The sequence below is a fragment of the Agelaius phoeniceus genome, chromosome 4, assembly GCF_051311805.1.
Source record: "Agelaius phoeniceus isolate bAgePho1 chromosome 4, bAgePho1.hap1, whole genome shotgun sequence".
Classification (NCBI taxonomy): domain Eukaryota; kingdom Metazoa; phylum Chordata; class Aves; order Passeriformes; family Icteridae; genus Agelaius; species Agelaius phoeniceus.
The window spans coordinates 14,465,137-14,483,053 of NC_135268.1; the positions used below are offsets into that span (position 1 = coordinate 14,465,137).

Sequence of the window (17,917 nt, forward strand, 5' to 3'; positions counted from 1 at the left end):
AAAGCCCAGGTAAGAAAGCTTTATATGAAAAGTATTTAATCACATTAAAACAAGCAGTATGAAATACATCTACTGCTTTGCCTGATAAGCTTGATTTCAGGAAAATAAGACAAGCTACATATAGCAAAGTTTCAGTGCAAATTAGTGCAGCTTCATTTAATTTCTGATCCTCTCTAAGGTCACAGATAAAGCCTTAAGGGAATTGCACTCATCCATCAAGGCTGAGCACAGTCTATGTGAAGAGAACAGCAGAGACAACAATTGCCAACTTCTTTTTCTTTCCAGACCAGCTTTATGCAGATTGAAAACCACTCTCTTGTTTCAAACCAGCTTTTCCTACCATTTTCACAGGAGCTCTGGCATTTGTAGGGAATATTTGACTTTTTTTCTAAACATGTATCTCATCAAAACCTGATCTTGTAGCAGTGCTGGGTGTTACGGTCATCTATAGTGTGAGGGTGCATTTAGCAAGTGGCAGGAATAATATTTTACTGCTGTTCCCCTCTGCTATATAAATACATAAAATGTACACTTTAATTAGCACACAAGTACAAATATGCAAAGAATTGTGACAGATGTTACTGGCTTATTAACTATTCTGTAATAGATGCAGCAATTAATGGATTATTTCCATAACATCTGTTATTGCAGTAACTCAGTACTCAGAGTGAATAATTATATAGTAAATTCCTAGGGTTCTTTCCCCCATCAAATCCACACAAAACTGTACCAAACTTTGGAAAAGCACCATCAAGTACCAATAAACCTCTAAGATAGTTGTGTTTTCTTATGTGGGAACTACATCTCCTACTTAGATATGTCTTCACTGTTATGCTGGAGTGAGCATCATCTCTCTTTTGAATGTAACACAAACCAATAGAGAATTTAATGTTATGTATCATTTGGTCAAAAATAGATCTTAATTAAAAGGCAAGGCATTAAGAGATAGAGTTAGATATAGCCACAAGTCATGGCAAATATTGCTTCTGCCCTTGAGGACCAACTTCACATTTTTTCATATTTCCAAATCCAAATGTGCCTCAGGCACTTAAATATCAGTAACAGGATTTCCCTGTGGGCACTCAGTGTACCAGTGGAAATGAATCATTCCCTCTAACAAGAGCTGGTTTTAAATTCCTGACCTGGTTTAATACTGAATGCAGTCAAATATTGCATTTATCCAAACCATGCAAGCTACTATGAAATATCACAAGTGTGGGTTTAGAGGCATGTTTATGCCAAATAAAGGTTTATAAAGAATTTATTCAATTGTTACCTATGATTTCTCTAATGCAACAACAGAATGAGCAGTAGAATATTAGCATTTTCTACAGTTTTTCACCTTAACCATTTTCTATCAAGCATTCAACATCTAACATCCTCACTGGATTTAAAAACCTTTCTGCTTCTTTCTAGAGCCACAACATAATTAACCTATCAAACCTTAGTTAAACTGGGGGCTTATCTTACTTTTCCTTTACTGAGAAGAGACCAAATTTTACACAGAAATGCCATGTTTAGGTGTGCTGCTACACTGGCTACCATAATTCAAAACTATGAGACCTCATAGTTTCATGCCCTCATGAGACCCCACCTGGAACACTGCATCGAGATCTGAGGTTCTCAGCACAAGAAAGCCATGGACACTGTTTTCAGAGGTAGCCCATGGAGATGCTCATAGGGGTGGAGCACCTCTCCTATGAACACAGGCTGAGGGAGCTGGGGTTGTTCAGCACAGAGAAGACTCCAGGTGTTACAATAAATGAGGGAGAGAGACTCTTTAGAGGGGTAGATAGTGATAGGACAAGATGGAATAAATTTAAACCAGAAGAAGAGATATTTAGATTGGATATTAGGAAGAAATTCCTTACTGTGAGGGTGATGAAGCACTGACACTGGATGCCCAAGGAAGTTGTGGATGCCCCATGCCTGGTGTTCAAGGCCAGGCTGGGTGAGGATTTCAACAACCTCGTCTAGTGGAAGTGTCCTTGCCCATGGCAGAGGGTTTGGAATGAGATGATCTTTAAGGTTTCTTCCAACCCAAATCAGTCTATGATTCTGTAATTTAACACATCAGGCTGCCCCAGCTTTCAAGTCTGTCTTAATGTGCAGGACATTGTCAAGTGCTACAGAGCAGCTTACAAGTTTGCCATGTCACAACTGATGAAGGTTCAGGCAGATGTAGGTTCTAAAGTAGGTTCAAAACTAATGAAGCTTAAGTTTTTGCTGGAGCAAATTGGGTTCAGATGCCTTTAAAAATCCTGACTAGGGTGACTGACACATGCCCATGGACTCTCAGAACTTGACAGGGCTTCTCAAACATCAGTTCTTTAAGACCTCATCTTTATTTAGTCTTCACATTTAAGCAAGAAATTAAAAACATTTTAAAAAAGTAAACCTTCTGTTTGGAAGACTGCTTCAAAGGCATCCTGAAAGAATTATCTCAGGGAATTGCCAGAGGCTGAGTATGAATTTGATATTTGCATTTTTCAAAAAGGCTTAAACTAGGCATCATTTATGATCTCTTGCACAACTCTGGGACAACTTCTTTGTTATGAATTGCAGCTCCTTCCATTAGCTACACTAGAGTACAGAGAATCCTGCAAGCAGGCATTTCTGGGTAGCTCACTCAAATGCAGGTGTCCTAAAGGGAATATCTAAAGGTATTATTTAAGTCAGCTGTGAGCATAAGCTCCCAGCAGAAGTACACACAAAGCAGTCAGTCCAATTCCCAAAGCACTCCTAGGGCTGTATCTAAAACCAGGAATGAAGATGATTCTGTCCTATTGCTCAAGAAGTTCACAGTCCAAACCTTTGAATGAAGTCAACTGTGGCATTCACATTCTCTGAAAAAATTCCTTCTCCTAGGGTTTTTCTCCTGGGAAGCTGGAAGGCAGCTAGAGAGGCCTCAGAGAAAAGGAAAACAATTCTTATTTCATTTGCTTCTCCTGTGCTGTGCTCTGTGGAATGTGTTTGGAGATTGTTTACCCACAGGTGATTGCCTGATTGGACTCTGGTGTGAGTTGTTTTGACTCATTGGCCAATCAGGGCCAAGCTGTGTCAGAACTCTGGAAAGAGTCACGAGTTTATTACCTTTTTAGCATTCAGTAAATATCCTTTCTGTAATCTTTAGTATAGTATAGTATTCTTTAATATAATATAGTAGAATAAAGTAATAAATTAGACTTCTGATAAGATGGAGTCAGATGAATCATTCCTGCCCTCATCAGGGCACCTTGTTTACAATAGTCAACTTCTGAATTCAGAAATCACTCAGAATTGTGGTATACAAAAGATATTAAATATTTATTAAATTACAGCAGCTTTAAACAGGAGAGTTAAAAACTTTAAAAATATCTGAATTTTGGATTCATTATTTTTTTTCCATGACAATCAGTGGGTCCCTGGGATATCTGTTGGCACTTTTAAGAGTTCTTCGACTTCTTCCTGTAAAGCCTCAGCTTTTTCACTCAGCAGCATCTACAACAAGAAAACACAGAGAAAAACAAAAATTAGAAAACAAATACAAGTATTAGCTATGACTCTTAGATTAAAACACCAACGTTTCCCTCCAAACTTGCACCTGGGTCTGTAGAAGACTGCTGCTCCCAGGACAGCAGCAGCTTTGCCTCAAAGAACTAGCATTTTTTTGTCGATTAGTTTACACCCATATAGAAAGCAGTCACACAAAAATTCATCCAGCACACAGATGGTTTTCTGGATTCTGCCACCACATAATACACCAATTTTATAGAATATGAACAGTTTTGTCTGGAACTGTTAAGGAACATTTTTAACCTTAGACATTCATTTTCCATGTTAGAATAAACATTTTTAAGTTGTGCCTGCTGAGCTGACTTCTTCCTTTATTTGAAATTTCTTACTACAGTATTTTACACCAGACATACAGGACTCCCGATATTAGCAGTTGTTAAATCCACTGCCCTGAACTGTTTGTTGCTGGCATGGAGAGGAGCAGGACCCCATTCAAGCACTCTTCTAACTTTCCAGTTAGAGAAAACTCCATGAATTTAGTATCTGAGCAGGAGAGTAGGGTAGATTGCTAGACTTGTCCTTGATGTAGATAAGCAATCTGCATATATCCCTTTCTTTTGGCTCCCACAGCAGTAAACGAAAAAGGCAGCAAGAAGCCTACAACATTATCTGAACATGACCTTTAAAGTACACAAACCCCAAAGCTGGTATATTTACTTCATGAGAATGTGCAAACCAAAACTTTCTAATTGACTGCCTTATTTTTACACCAATCACCCATCCTTTTATTCTGGACATTCCCTTATTTCACCATGAGCTTGCTCTTCTAGTAGAATCAAACATAAAGCCAATACCATTGCAAGAGCAGATGATGAATGGGGGACAGGGAGTGAATACCATCCCTTGAAAAAGTACTTCCTGCAGTTTTTGTTTAGACACAACTCAGTGTTTGTTATGGAACTTGCATATTCAAAATGGAAAAGACAGGAAAGAATAAAAGGGCATGACAAAAGCAACCTAAATAGGTGAAGTTAATCCTGCACCTTGTTGGTTTCCATTTCTACAACTCTACAAATCCTATTCTTTTGTCACAATTACCACTAGAACTTCTGTAAGGTAAGTCCTGAGAGATTGGCAGAACAGAGCATTTCAAGTATCAGACAAGCTGTCACACATTCTTGCCCTTTGCTTCCCCTCTGAAAAGCAGCACCACTTGGCTGTACACAACAGACTGCTCTTAGTACATATCAGCATTCGGATCACAAATGTCCACTAATGCCTTTACTAGTAAACTGAATCCTTCCCTTTTATTGTTGTTCAAACATCCACTTTTGACATACTGGAGTTCTGAAGCAGGTTTTTATAGCTTTGTTTCTAACTCACCTTTGCAGATGAAATTATTTGTTTGGCTTGACGTTGTGACAAGTGCTCAATCATCCTCACCAAAGTTTCTGGATTTGCATTAGCCAAGTGTGCTAAAGTTTTGTACCCTGCATTGTAAAGCTGTTTTGCTCGTGCCTGAAAGTACAAAATTGTGTTAGATTATCAGAACAGGAAATAGGAATTACTGGTAACTGCCAATATCTGCACCAATCTCCAACATTTCATTTTGCATATCAATCCAATTCTCTTTTTCTAACCTGAATACTCACTGAGAATCTTTATAGCCTAAAAGCACAGGTTTGCCACTAAGATTTACCACCCTAGCAATCTTATCCACCTTTAATGAATCCATTTGCCTTTATTTCCTCTGAGCCTAGATGATACCAATGCTGCTGTCTTCTCTTGTTGCCATGTTTTCTGCATTCACTGTCACTGACAGGAATGACAGTCCCACATTCTTTGGAGGCGTCTGTCTTGTTTAGCTTCTCAGATTAAAACCTCACTGCCACTAAATTCAATGGTTTTCTGACAAACTGATTCTACAATATGCTGGATAAGTAAGTTAAATCATTTTGTGAGGAGTAGAACCTTGGACTGAAGTCCCAAAAGAGCTTTTGTTTTAATAGGAGTCTTTGATTCAGAGACAAGTTAAATTTCTTATTTAAAATACATGCAGTCCCAACATGACTTTGCATATTTCTGTAAGGATCTTCTAACTTAAATATGTAAATTCTTATTCCTCCTTACTCCCAGGAACTGAAGAATACTTACCACAAAAGAAACCTGGACTCTGTTTTCCACAGAATGACAAAGTTGGAAGAGGCCTTAAAGATCATCAAATCCAACCCATGCCTTAACACCTCAATTAAACCATGGCACTGAGTGCCACATCCAGTCTTAAACATATCCAGGGATGGTGACTCCACCAGCTCCCTGGACAGTCCATTCCAAAACTTTATCACCCTTTCTGTAAAAAACTCCTTCCTAATATCCAGCCTATATTTCCCTTGGCACAGCTTGAGACTGTGCCCTCTGGTTCTGTCAGTGCTGCCTGGAGAAAGAGACCAACCCCCAGCTGACTAAAGCCACCTTTCAGAAGTTGTAGAGAGTGATAAGGTCACCTCTGAGTCTCCTGCTCTCCAGGCTAAACACCCCCAGCTCCCTCAGTTGTTCCTCACAGGGTTTGTGTTCCAAGCCCCTCTCCAGCCTCGTTGCTTCCTCTGGACGTGCTCAAGTGAGTCAACATCCTTCCTAAACTGAGGGGCCCAGAACTGGACACAGCACTCAAGGTGTGGCCTCACCAGTGCCAAGTGCAGAGGAAGAATGATCTCCCTGCTCCTGCTGGCCACACTATTCCTGACACAGACCAGGATGCCTTTGGCCTTCAGAGCTGGCTCATGTTCAGTCTATTGTTGACCAGTACCCCCAGGTCCCTTTCTGCCTGGGCCCGGTCCGGCCACACTGTTCCCAGCCTATAACAGTGCAGGGGATTATTGTGGCCAAAATGCAGGACTTTCAACTGAGTATACAGTTAAACTATTGTCCAAATACAGTATTTTCATAGTTGCTGTGGCAGAAGCCAGAAGAAAACCATAGGCCTCAGCTCCCATTTCCTAAACAGATCACTTTTCCCCCAACCTCCAGACTGTTGTGGAATATCTGCATTAAGCTGAATTCCCAGTAACAAATTACTTGGTTTTCCAGATACACTTGAAAGACACAGTAACATTTAGCACACAAGTTAACTTGAAAAGTTTCATCAAGGCAGGTTTACTGACCTCTAGAACCCCTGCTACCTCCATCAGAGGGATGAGTTCTGTCTTAACACAGTATGTCAACTGCTTGGTAAGCTCTGTGAGCAAGGCTTTATAAACCCAGAATTCTTCCAATTCCTGCAGAGACAAAGATTGCTAAAAATCAGCTCCAAAGTTCTGTATTTGAGAAATATGACAGACAAAACTCTACTAAGGCAAAAAGTATGTATTTGTCTTTTAGATAGGGGAAGCACTATTATTTCTCTAAGCCATCCTTTCAGAGAGCTGCAGAGGTGTATTCAGCATTCTTCAGCTGAACATCCCAAAGGTGGGGCAATTCTGAAGGATCAGCAATAAATTATTTTCCTTATTTCACCAACAGCACTAACAGTGACCAATGCCCTGTACAATTTGTATATTTTCACACTCTCAGTGCATAAAGCTTGCTTTTACTATCAGAAATGTCATTGTATGACAATGTTAAGCTTTGCTCAACAGAAAAAATGACAGAAAAAATAACATAGAACAGGAAGGGGAAGAAACATTTTTGCACAGGAATGGTGAATTACCACACCTGTATTCAGTTCTAAAGTAAGATAACAAAACTCCAGATTTTGCAAAACCAAGCCACAAAATTTATTTACATTTTTTTAACACAGTACCTCACAGAAATGTAGAAGGCAGGATGCAAAGGAGGCTGCAGAATTGAGGAGATTCTGCACATAGCCCCGGGACAAGTTAAATTTCTCTGAAACACTCCATATATTGGTCTCTTTCAGTAGTGAGTAAAGAACAAATGTCAGGTAGAACCTGTTCACCACAGCATTGTCCACATTCTAGGAATAAGACAAACTAGAATTCAGAGCCAGTATCACACTGCAGATGTTCTGTTAGTACTACAAGGCAAATTTTTTCATCTCTACTCCTGTCACAGCTTTTAAACATTTCTATACTACACAAGACATTAAAAACATTAAGAAAACCAACCAATGAGATTAAAAGAACTTTAATAATCAGAACAGCAATAAATAACATTAGCAGAAAAATCTTCTGGAATTTGCAAATAATCAAATGAAATCACTAAACTGTCATCTTAGGTATGAGAAATTGCCAACCTACCTTTCTGACGGCTTGACCAGAAGCCTTTTTTGTAATAAAGCTTTCAGGTACTCCCACAATATCTGCTACTTTTTGCTCTGCTGCACTTAGCTGGTTAAACTAAAATAAAATTTTATAAAGAATTTTCAGATATTCAATTCTTTTAATATCATAGAAAACACAAGTACATTGTTCACAGTGCAACAACGTTTTTCAATATCTCTATAGAATCAGTAGAGTAGTACTACAGTCACCAGTCACAGGCAGCTCTGAGGCTTCTTTGCCTGCTTGTCTGATTTATCTGTAACTGTCCATCTCTGAATGCCTCATTTTAACAGAATTAAACAGATTTTAGTGCACCCCCAGTAAAAAACCCAGCATATTTGCTATCAGATTGTTACCCCACTTCATGTCCTATGTGTACAAACCCCCTGCAAATTTAATACACAGGATTACTGAATGCCCCAATGGATGTTTGCTAGCAATTTCTCACCTGTCTCAAGTATATCATCCAATCTGGGCTACAAGTAGAAGTCATATCATAGGGAGTTGACAGATAGAGGAGATGAAGATTGCTCTCGAGAACCAGCCCCTCCAAACTCTTTTTCAGTTCTCGGTACAGAATATTGCAGTACGCCAAGTCTATCGAGCCTAGAATAAGCACACAGGGTAAGAATAAGGACAATTATAAACAGGCACACAGAGTTAAATAAAGTACATTTTAACATAAATTAGTATTGTCTTTACCTTCCACAAAAGCTTGTTATGCCATCTGAACTGGAGAGAAATATCTGCAACCTGAATTACTATTCTAACCTAACATGAGTAGCAAAGCAAAGCTGAGGAAAGGCAATCACCTATTTCCATGTATGTTCATTCTGTGTGGTTTTGGAGTACTTGTGAAATGTCTTGGCTTTACTGAAATCCTACAATAATTCCGTAGATTGAAGGAACCTTTCAGACTCATCCTATTTCAACTACATTCCACACCCCAAAATATTTATGATACGATAGGAAAACAGAACTTCCTGATATATTTATTTTTATTACAATTGGTCTACATGTCATATGCTCCCTTTCCCTCTTAAGCTTTCCAAGAAATCCTTCTGTTTACAATAACCTGTTCATAACAATTAATTGTAAAACAAGGCCCTGAGCCACTTCAATTACAACACTAAATCAATTATTTAAGTGATTCTTTTAGGGGTACAGTTCCGGTTTTTTTCCCAGTGGGATCAATATTATCACACTTCATTCACATCACTTTCAGTCATGTGCTACTTCACTCCCATTTTCAGTCTACATCATGTAGCAAAACTCTTTCTTGACAACTTAATTTTCATTGCAGTTAAATAATAACAATAAAAAAGTCCATACCCTTAAATGCAGCTTTACCCAAGGGTGTGATTGTCAGTGTAGATTTGGAATTGTGGTCTTTCTCAGATATTTTTCCTTTTAGGAGTCTTTTTTCTATTAGATTTTCCAGTCCATCTTTAATTATCTCTGAGAGGCTCTTCTCTTTACACAGCAGCTGCTGCTGAACACCCAGCAATGTACAGCACATAAAATTGTCCACTTCCTCACAGGTAACTGCTATCTGCACCAGTTTGGGAAATGATTAGCATATTTAAAGTTATAATTTCACATATTTAATAAGACATAAGAAAAAAATACTGAATAAAGAAAGAGCTTGTGTTTCTATAGAATATATCCCAACAAATAGAATGGTAGATTCTCGGTGGTGGATCTGATGGACTGCTCTCCATCTGTTCTATTATTCTAGCAACTGCATCATGTTAACTTGCTTCCACTGCTTCTATTTGTATTTTGAATCAAGTATCAGAAATAGAAATATTAATATTCTATTGTATAATAAGATAGATATAATTTTTGCTTTTACACATAAGGTAATCGTTGTGTTAGATGATTACTTATTGAGTTAAATGAGAAGATCTAATCAGATAAGGACAAAAATTTGATTAAAGCTTTTCTGAACTTGCAAGCCTGAATGTTTAAGCAGTCTGTCTTTTCCTACAGGATCAACAGGTGACATTTTCTTAGCATTTCCAAGCAGTTAAGTTACTCACAGAGAAGAGTTAACTGATACCTTCAGTCCAACCAAAGATAACAACAGGCTCTGGATTCCCTTGGTCAACTCCAGCAGAAGATTGCTGTGGCAGCTCTCCAAAGGACTGTGAACTAAATCCTGAACCTAAAAGGGGCAAGGAAGATATTAGTACAGAGGAATATTCATGCATTAATTTTATACTTTCAAAAAATCAAACTGACATGCATGATTCACCTTATAAAGAAAATAATGGTAAACATCAAAAGTTTACAGTTCCCATCTGAAAACAAGCCACATAAAGGAAGTGTAAAGATATTATTACATAAATCAAATACTTACAACTTTAAGAGGTGAACAAAAATTAAGCTAGGCAGCTTGTCTCCTCCTGTTTATTCCACCATCTTAACTCAGCAATTTAAATTACCAACAGCTTTGTAAAAATTACCAAGTGTTTGTCTTTTTCTTGCACTATGAGAATACTTTCTCCAGCACTGTCAATACCAGCTCGACCAGCTCTGCCAATCATTTGCTTATACTGGCTCTTCTTCAGGAAGTCATTGCCAACATAAGGAGCTCTGAGAATCACCCTGCAAAGACATCTTGAATAAGTTATGCTTTATATTCAAATTACTAAAGCAGCAATAAAATGTTATAAATTCAAATTCACTGTTTATATAGGCCCCTTACCTCATAACTAATAAAATTCAAATGTACCTCTTTGGACAGATGAGTAAATCAATTGTAAAGCCTTAAACTATTTAAGGTGTATTAAATGTGCACACAGAAGTGGATTCTTAGCCAGTCCACCTAGCCAAGCAATCTTTGGTCACACAGAGTACAGCAGCCCTATCATCAGAACTTGCATATGAAAAGATAACACATTTTTGTTTTAAAACATATTCCAACTGCAAATCCTCAGAAAAGGTTTATTTTACCATTTAAACACTGCTCCTAGGAGAGTATCTAAAGAAATCACTCTTCTTTTGAATAACATTACTAAAAACATGAAAACATTTTTCAATTTATTAAAACTTCCTTAATCCATTTACATAAGTGCTCTTCAGTGATATACTCTGAGGTACTTCCTACTGATTCACATTTCCTACATGATTGCTACAGGCTTGTGTCCCAAATTGACCACAACATCCTTTATATTTCCAATTTGCTGGCAAAAGCACAAACACACTTTAAATAGCACTAAGATTTCCAACTTACTAAAGATTTTTTTTTTTTTACAAAGCAAAAATCAATGCAAAACTTAAATCTTTTGGCTACTAACCTTCTAGCTGGTAGGTTCACTCCAGCAGCTAAAGTGGCTGTGCAAGCAAGCAGACACAGGACACCTGCAGAATAAGCTTCCTCTATGCTTTTTCTTTCATCATTTGTAAGGCCACCATGGTGATAGGCAATACCAAAAGGGATTGTTTGCTTCAAAACAGGACAGACAGTTCCATTTCCAATACTCTTTAGGTTCTTGATGAGATCTTGTTTTTCTTTCTCCTTGTGGGCTCTAAATTCTCTTGGAGGAGGAAAAGCATTTCTTTAGATTTTGACCAATCATTAAGCAAAAAGAAAATAAAAACCAAGAGACATGCTTACTGCCTCATTCTGTTCATCATTCATTTCTCTAACATGTAAGTTGAAGAAATAGTTATTTCCAGTAACTTTCCAGCAATACACAAGAGGCTGATTTAGTTGCAATAGAGCCTTCCTTGTTTGGAAACACAGGAACAGAAGAGATCAAATACTGGCTGCTTTAGATTTTACAACTCATATTTCCAAGGTGGGTATGGGAATAGAGATATTCAACTGACTACCAAATACATGACCAAATACCAAATGTTTGTTTTCCAAGAGAAAAATGTTTGTTTTCTAAGCTTCCAGAAACCAATGCCAAAGGGACATAAAGTTAGATTAATTTAGTATGTTTTTCCTTCTTTTCTTTAGTTTTTTTTTTTTTTCCTCTGGCAATCATCTTTTTCAACTGTTTTGGTACAAAAGTAAGAACTTAAAAAAAATTGTATTTAATAAGCCTTTTGCAGTTTGCTATCACTTATGCAGTTAGCAACATTATATGACTCCATGTTCAAAGCATTTACTTCTAATCACCAGGAAAAACCACTTGCAAGCTAGATGACAATAAACCCTAAGTTGTAAGCAATTATTTCACATATAATTAAAAAAAATACATATATAGAAACTTACTTCTTGAGGTACTTGCACACCATTGAAGCCACATTTTCACAATTCTTTTTAGTGGGACAAAAGATTAGACAGGAATATTTAGGAATAACTTCAGTAACGAGGGCAATGATGTGGTCAGGATCTGCTCTCTCCAGATTACTAGAATACTGTAATAAGCACAGATTGACAAATATTTAAACCTAGGAATTAAGTTGTAACCTAAACATTAAACACTTGTTCTCAACCATTGGTTGAATACTCCCATTGGATTAAATGTGACGGAATTCCAAGATGTTGTAGGATAAACTTTTCTCCCAATCCTCATATGAAAGACATTGAACTTGAGGGATGCATGGATACACAAATCAAATTCTTTGCTTTTTCCCTTAATACTTCATTTTCTTTTAGCAATGCTTGAGATACAGTCTACCATTAGACACATTTTCCTTTGTAAAGGTTGAAAGAATCCCTACAAGGCAGTAGTAAGCTGGCAAAACCCCCAAAAGGTATCTTTCAGTTTTGTCCAAGAGTGATCAACTCTACCCCCCAACAAAAAACATTGAGTATCTGGAATACTCAAACATATTACTTTTCAAAATACTGAAGAAACCTCTACCTTGAAGAGTCAAAAAGAAGTGCAAATCAAGTTAAGCATTCAGTATTTTAACGCTGTTTTTTTCATTCCCAAAGCCTACCCCTTCTTTCTCATGGGTACTACAACTGAATTATCATGTTTAAGTAATTTCTCTAGTAAAAGGCCTGTAAGCATATCAGTGTAAAATAATGCATTTCACAACAGTTCTAAGAAACTATAAGCACTTTGTTTTTACCTTGAAATTAAGGAGATGTGAAAAAGCAAAGCCATTTTCTGTTTTGCTGTCAACTGCATAAATGGTGTCTCGTATCTTTATGTACTCCTTTAATTCTACCTAGCAAGGTAGAAACCACAAAGAGAAACTTCAGTTAAATTACTCAGTTCTCTCTAAAGCTATTACTGATGTACAGATACAGCTTTTCTCTAAACATCACATGTCATATACATACTTGCACATAAGCACGCGCTTTAGAATTTCTAAGAGAACTTAATTGTTTTGATTATTTGCCTTGATAAACCATGGAATCATAATGAAGAATGCCAAAATTGCATCCCATGAACTATTTATAAACCATGTTGTCCTAACAGCATACAAGAACCAGCATCTACATATCCTAGTTATACCAAATGGACTGCAGTGACTCAGCACAGTTGCTGTAATTTAGGAATTGCTTAAGCTAAAGAGAAGCAAATGCCTTAGCACAGTATTACAAAGGTTATTGCATTTGTGTATTTAGAAGTGCATGGTGCTATTTACTGTATTGTTAGCAATTAGAGAGCAATGGCAGGCCTTATACTGTACAATTAAGCAGAAAAGGTGTGATACAATTCTAAACAGATTTACTATGATTTTAAAGGCAAATATCTTCTTTACTAGTTCCTGATATCTTGTATACAGACCGGTCTAAAATTATTAGTGTAGTACTCTGCTTGGAGGAACTTCTGCAGGTCTCCAACATTATTTAACGTTGCACTCATGCCAATGATCTGTGTCTTTTCTGTAAAACAGAAGTTGAAATGATTTTATTGTCACATTGCCAATTTTTAACACTTCTGTTCAGTATCTAAGTCACGAGACTCCTTCTTCACCATCAATCTTTCCAAAATGCCAAAGTAGCAGGTTTGAAGGGAAAGGCCACTACTAAAGAAATACTAACTAACTAAGAAATAATATTATAAGTTACAAAATAGTAACTGAGACTTAAATGTAAAAAAAAGAAACATTTAATTGGAAAGGGCTCCTACAAATAAATGGAAGACTTTTGACAACACCTAGCATTTCACAGAGAAGTATCAAAAGAGCTTCAAAAACACCCTAACATCGTTAGAGGGTCAAGTAACACTTCAATGAGTAAATGCTGTTAATACATGGAGTCATGCCATGTTTTTCAAAAGCAGCCAAAACAACACAAATCCAGAAAGTGAGAGTGACTTCTCTCAGAGGCCACAACTACAAAATGTTGATGACATTAACTGTAGCCACGTCTTACTACTGGTGTAAAGAATTTTCGCCAGAGTAATTTCCAGTACTGCTCCACGACTTCCCGTCCCGAGCATATGCAGCTGTGGACAGAAGGGAAAAAGAAAAGGCAAGAATGCTAATGAGTTGAGAGTATTTCTAAAAAAACCCCACCAAAATATATAATATAAAGAAATACTACAGAACTGTTTTTCTTGGACTTCCTAAAGATATCCCTTGTTTAAATTTGGACTGTTAAGCTCAGATGTATTACCTCACTCAAAAAGCATTTAAGAATCACAGAACAAGACTCATGGGCAAATGTAGACAACAAGATTTACCTTCCATTTAATTAGACCACAACTGACACAGTTAACTCCTGACAGTAAACAGTCAGGGTGGAGATTTTTCTATTTGCCAGTCTGAGGCAATTTTAAACTAAATGTGGTTTAAGCAACACTTAAAGTAAAAACATTCCTAGCAGCCAGCTTCTAGAAAAAACAGTAGTTAGTGCTTCAGCTGCCCTCTGTTTAGAAGCTACAGTGCTAAAGTATGGTCAGTCAGCCTGAATAATTCCAGGAATTAAAATCCCCATTAGACATTATACATGTTATTCAACCTCACAATAAACCCTTGGTAGTGCAACTCAGCCCCACCACTGCAACAGGCAATTCTCACAGCCAAATGTTACTTGGTATTTTTCATTTTTGTCAGTGTTTCACTGGGTCATTACTACCAGACACAAAGTTGCATGGCTTCACATCTACGAGTTAAGGTCTAGGCTTCATAAAGTACATTCCAAAACATTAGAATTATTTATGCTTTATATCAACCCATTAGAGACTTCTAAATGACAAGTAGTTATGCAGGAATTCACCATCAACCACTACCACAGTAGATTTCTCAATATAAATCTATTATTCTGAAAAAGTGATAAATGCTTCATTAAAAAAAAGAACAAACAACAACTTTCAAATTAGAGAATTATGGGCCAATTCAGAACACAGAAAATAAAAGTAGTTTTCATGATGAATACTCTAAGCAAAACCAAACAGGCAAAGAACTGCTCCTTCCTAAATAATTGCTTATTAGAACCCTAAAAGATCTTGCACCTGATACGCTGGATCTTGTGGCCTACCTCATCCACCACAACCAGGCCGAGGTCATTGATTCTTTCTGTTTCAATTAAGGAGTTCACCAGAGCATGTCCTTTTTCTATAGTAGCAATATAAAGAGATTTCTTTACTCTCCTTTTGATTGGTGGAAATCTTCCTTTACTTCCTGCATATTCTTCAACCAGGAAACCCAATTCTATCCCAAAACTCGATAAACCCCTAATCTGTAAAAGAAAAATCAGTTAGAGAACAAATTCATGCTCATTTTGGATTGCAGATCTGCCTCAATAACTCAACAGAAAATCAACCCATACCACAATCAGCTGCTTGAATGAGTGAAACATATTAGCTAAGATTATCTGCTTCAGCTACAAAATTGAACTGTCTGCACAAATTATAGCTGGGTTCCATCTGTTCTCTAAAACTAACTTTCCCTTTATACCAAAATACGTTTTTATTTCAAGATCACTTACTTAGCAAGATGGGCAGCACAGTTCTCAGGCTGCACAATTAAAGAAAACATCCCAAAAAGCCATTATTTCAAAATTCAGCACCCTTTACTTCATAACTCAGTATCTTCACCTCATAATTTGTGTCTGTTCCATTCCAAAATTACTGACCCTCAGAGCAGCATTTAGAAGAGGTCACTCACTTCCCACCGTATATTCATAAAAACCTTACTGCAAACCAGGCACTCGAGCAAGTAAACAAAGCGTATCATGAAAGACTTATATCAAAAACAGCAGAACAGCAGTACCAGAAACACTGTATCCAGACCTTTTCTTGGACAATGGCAACATATGGCAGGATCATCAGAACATCCTTCTGCCTGCAGAGTAATTCTTGGAGAATTATTATTTCAGCTACAAGAGTTTTTCCACCACCAGTTGGCAACGAGTATATCAAGTTCTTCCTTTGCTGTAGGGATTCTAACATTAGGCAATCATGCTGCCACTCTGCAAAATATAAATGGAACTATCAGCAACCCCAGGGGAATGTTAGTTAATGTGAAAATGCCTGTGTTTCATTCAGAACACTCTGAGCTCAGCCTTTGAGAGCTTTTCCTCAAAAAAGCACTTAAAGCTTTCAGTGATGGTGACTTCTAGCTATTCTGTAATCCAGATGGATACCATCCATCCATCCCATCCATCTAAAACACCAAAACAGCCACTTCCTAAAACAGGACAACTACTTTCCAATGTGGTTTATGTTAAGCATTACCTTAAATATTTTTACAGTATAATGGGTGAAACAGACAATACTCCACTAGCAGTTCTTTTTTTTTTCCAACAGACCATTGGTTACACTACCATAAAGTGTTTCAATCCCTCGAAGTTGTCTGAATAAATCTTTAACCTTGCTAGGTAATCCATAAAAAGGGCCTATATCAAGAGAAGAAGATTCAATAGCTTTCCTAGCCACAAAAATCTCTTCAGATAAAACAGCTTCTTTGAGCTGCTTGGTCTTGGAGACCTGCAGAGTCTGGGCTCTGGCATTTCCAGTCATAGCACTTTTCAGGTGATCTTTGAGACTCTCAGATTTAAATAAAACACACTTGGAGTGTGAGGAAGAATCAATAGGTCTGTTCCTGTGTTCAGCACCAGCATAAAAAGACAGTGGGTCTCTGATTTTGTCTGAGAAAGAATTCACACGTTCATCTCTCCCTTTTGAGAGTGGAGATGTTCTAGAAGCAGAAGAAAGTTCATCCATTTTTTCAAAATACAGGAGTTGCGACGATGGCAAGTCATCTAAAATAGACTCAGTTAATATTTGATTGCCATCAGCTGGGTCACTGTCATGCACTTGGCAGGCACCCTCATCGTCACTTTTAAGAACAACCGCATTTTGTGAAGCAGAGAAGTGGTCTTGCTCTTTCTGGTGAACTCCTGACTGAAGGTTCCCAAGTACAATCTCTCCAGCTGCTTTCACATCCATATTTTTATCCTGCAGGTATTTGTGCTCAACATCATCCACTTGAGCGATCAAGGAATCGTTTCCATAAAAGCTGTCATAGTCACCAAACATATCCTCCTCGCTATCATTACTGCACTGCAAAAACGAAACAGGAGTTATCGACACCCTGAGGCAACGCCACGGAAGGCAGAATAACATGCAGAGCGCAAACATCAGAGCCAAGTCGCTTAAGTCTGCCCCAGCTTAACACAAAAGCATTTTGTGTGATGTCGTCTGTGAGGAGAACCCAGCTCAGGTTCTGAAGAAATGCCTTGACTAAGTGAAACAGATAACCTACAAGTAGGAGAATACGTGCAGAGAGATGATAGAGATGATTTTTTTAAAGATAAAGCCAAAGAGCAGCATACCCTCTCATACAAAATACGACCCTTCCCGACACACACCATCCTCCCAGCGGAGCTGCCCCGCCTCGACACCAGCCCCAGGATCCCGCCATCCCCTACCAGGGCCTCCGCCGGGGGTCCCTCGCCGCCAGAGCTCGGTCTCTTGCGAGCCACCGGCGAGCTAGCGGCAACAGGCTGCACTGGGGCCCGGCTCCGCTTGCGCTCCGATCTGGAGCGGCTCTTCCTCCGCACGGCGAGCCCAGGCTCCGCCATGGCCAGGGCTGCGCGGGACCGTCACTGCCGCAGCAGGGCACGGAGCGGGACCGCCGGACCGCCCCGCGGAGGCGCAGCCACCATGGCGGGAGCGGGGACTCCGGGCAACAACCCGCCGGGGGAAGCACGTGGCCGGGCTGCTGCCAATCGCCTGCCCCGAGTCGGGAAGACCGCGCTGCTATTGGCCAGCGGGGGG

The 17,917-nt window shown here is 38.5% G+C and overlaps 1 protein-coding gene across 4 annotated transcripts; it reads right to left on the bottom strand.

Moving 5' to 3' along the window:
- Positions 1–3,279: 3,279 nt before the first annotated feature.
- Positions 3,280–17,844, bottom strand: HELQ (helicase, POLQ like). 4 transcript variants are annotated; one of them, XM_054632963.2, is made up of 18 exons: positions 17,569–17,844; positions 16,462–17,200; positions 15,929–16,107; positions 15,175–15,375; positions 14,068–14,140; positions 13,478–13,575; positions 12,813–12,911; positions 12,004–12,149; positions 11,078–11,317; positions 10,244–10,385; positions 9,838–9,942; positions 9,108–9,327; positions 8,224–8,381; positions 7,752–7,850; positions 7,295–7,468; positions 6,657–6,770; positions 4,879–5,013; positions 3,280–3,480 (listed from the first exon to the last, which is right to left on the bottom strand). In XM_054632963.2, the coding sequence occupies exons 1-18, from the start codon at positions 17,719–17,721 to the stop codon at positions 3,394–3,396; spliced, it is 3,162 nt and encodes a 1,053-aa protein (XP_054488938.2). In that variant the 5' UTR covers positions 17,722–17,844; the 3' UTR covers positions 3,280–3,393. The 4 variants fall into 4 exon arrangements, with proteins under 4 accessions (XP_054488938.2, XP_077033048.1, XP_077033050.1 ...); XM_077176933.1 differs by having other exon boundaries at positions 16,462–17,195; positions 17,569–17,703; XM_077176935.1 differs by lacking the exon at positions 16,462–17,200 and having other exon boundaries at positions 17,569–17,693.
- Positions 17,845–17,917: the final 73 nt, after the last annotated feature.